This window comes from Trachymyrmex cornetzi, unplaced genomic scaffold (genome assembly GCF_001594075.2).
Source record: "Trachymyrmex cornetzi isolate Tcor2-1 unplaced genomic scaffold, Tcor1.1 scaffold484, whole genome shotgun sequence".
In the NCBI taxonomy this organism is placed as follows: Eukaryota; Metazoa; Arthropoda; class Insecta; order Hymenoptera; family Formicidae; genus Trachymyrmex; species Trachymyrmex cornetzi.
This window is the reverse complement of record NW_017299663.1, coordinates 1-2191: the sequence shown is the minus strand read 5'-3', so window position 1 is coordinate 2191 and position 2191 is coordinate 1. Positions and strand designations below refer to the sequence as shown.

The 2191-nt window shown below is 39.8% G+C and overlaps 1 protein-coding gene across 1 annotated transcript; it reads right to left on the bottom strand.

The window, feature by feature from the left end:
• Positions 1-1109: 1109 nt before the first annotated feature.
• Positions 1110-1901, bottom strand: LOC108765347 (multidrug resistance-associated protein 4). Its single transcript, XM_018514024.1, has 3 exons — positions 1731-1901; positions 1305-1425; positions 1110-1243 (listed from the first exon to the last, which is right to left on the bottom strand). Exons 1-3 carry the CDS (start codon positions 1896-1898, stop codon positions 1110-1112), a joined length of 423 nt encoding a protein of 140 aa, XP_018369526.1. The 5' UTR covers positions 1899-1901.
• Between the last annotated feature and the right edge of the window lie 290 nt (positions 1902-2191).

The window sequence follows — 2191 nt, the reverse complement described above, 5'->3', positions numbered from 1 at the left end:
AATTTTCTCCCGCGGAAGTATAACGAAGTTAAGATTCTTAAGTACCGGCGGCTCCAGCGGCGCGTAGCGCAAAAATACGTTCTTAAATTCAATTTTGCCTTTATGCGGCCATTCGGACTTGTGCTTTTTACCAGGAGCACTTTCGAGAGGAGGCTCGCTGTCCACTTTGCTGAAAAAAGGTTGAAACAGAAAGTTTATTAATAGTTATTTTATTGGGTCACATTTTGAGAGAGATTGCTCTGAACGGACTTTTTCTCAGTCCACTACGCCACACTATTATTTTGTACTACCCTTCATAAAATAAGTTTAAATTAATGTATGATCTAGAATTTAATGTTTTTCAAAATATCCATGGTAGTTCGATCCAGGTGTATAAAGGATGCACGCGGCGTGGAGTAATAAATATCAAAGATATTAAAAAATTAATTAAGTACTTGTATTCAAGGATGCGCGCCACCGAAGTCATTTGGTTCTCCAATTCTGCGCTTTGACGCATGCCCCACTGGAACATGCCGGTGAGACCGATACTCTGCGTGATCGCCAGGCCTACAAATCCGCCATCCATTTAACCTTGAATGTAGTTGTCTAGCACGAGAAAGCTCAGCGTGACCAACGTGATGTGCAGTACGCAGAAAACATCCAGCCAAAAACCGAAGGCGCGTGAGGTCGAGATAAAGATATACCATGCGGACGAATGAATATCCTGATAATTATCAAATTCCTTTGTGAGAATCGCTTCCGCCCCGAACGCGCGAATCGTCGACAACCCTTGAAGTGTCGCGCTTAGGTGAGCAAATACCGGCGAACGTGCTAAGAGAAATTAGAAATTCCATTTAGTTTACCCGAAGAATTACAATTTATCGTAAATTCCATGAGAGTAATGATTTGGTTTCTATCTGTGATGGAATTTATTTTAGTCTATCGAAGATACTGTGTCGACTATCAAAAGATGTGTTTGCGATACTTACTGACGCCTTCAAGACGCTTGACGCTACGACTGTTGGCCAGATAGAATATTCTCATGTAATAAAAGACAATACCAATTAGCACTGTGGGTATCAGCAGCCACACGTTCGAAGTGGCTACCACAATGATAATGCCCAGCAGCGCTATACCGATCTGAAGACAGTCAATAAACGTAGCGGGCAGCATCTCATCAACAGCTCCCATGTCTTTGGAAAAGCGATTGAGTACACGTCCCGAAGTATTAGTGTTAAAGAATCGCATAGTGGCGCGGCTATTGCTGCGAAACATGCGATCGTGCAAGCGCATTGAAGCCCTCATGCATGTCCAAAAAAACGTACATGAGCGGATAAGGGTGATGATGACTGTTAACACAATCAGCCCGCTGTAGATGTAGATGCACTGCATGCGGGTGAGGGGACTCCTCGGGTCCTCTACGACGCCGTTTTCCGTTTGGTTCATCTATAAAATTATACAATTAACGAAATATGATTAATGTAAAATGAGATCTACGATCTTTCTACAAAAACTTCTTTCTGCTTACGTTTAAAAAAAATTACACTTTTGAAAATGTGCCAAGCGAGACTAACTCTTATTAGCTAAATAGATAAGGAATTATTGTTCTTTTCCAAATTAGTATTTCTCTCTTCTTTAATTCCAACGAGTCAATCCGACCGAGCAAGAAGGGATAACCGTTACAATTTTCTGGAAAAGCGATTATGCCTCAATTCGCCAATTATTTTAGCAACATGTATATAGACACTTACAAAGTGTTCTTCTATTTCAATCCATTGGGCTAGAAAGAAGTCGGCGCTGCTGGCTGCTAATTGTGTCAATATAAAAAGCATAGCCACAATGGACATCACGCACCAGTTTCCGCCAGCGCGTAAGTAATTCGTATAAACTCTGCCGGAAACATTGCCTACTGTTCGCATCTCAGCCACCCGAAATTAACGATTAAAATTTAACTTATAATTTAGCGTTAAAATATAAAATTTTTCCAATGACGGATGAAAGAACATTCACGTATTTGAAATTAATATGCGTACTTCTGAATAAAAATAAACTCATTATTTAATTATTAAGGATCAACAAGTTCCTACAATTTTTCTGAAAAAGGCAAATAAAAATTCGATCTGATATGTCACTCAATCTGCATTAAAGCGTAGCCGACATGCAAATAATTTTATGTATCACTGTATTTTAAGAACAAAGTTGCAAAATTCGA

Bases quoted from the DNA above. Each gene is read 5' to 3' on its own strand.
- LOC108765347 (XM_018514024.1), bottom strand. From the start codon at position 1,898: ATGCGAACAGTAGGCAATGTTTCCGGCAGAGTTTATACGAATTACTTA. The intron at 1,426-1,730 runs GTAAGTGTCTAT...ATAATTTTATAG, and splicing joins TTGAAATAGAAGAACACTTT to ATGAACCAAACGGAAAACGG. The intron at 1,244-1,304 runs GTACGTTTTTTT...CATGTTTCGCAG, and splicing joins CATCACCCTTATCCGCTCAT to CAATAGCCGCGCCACTATGC.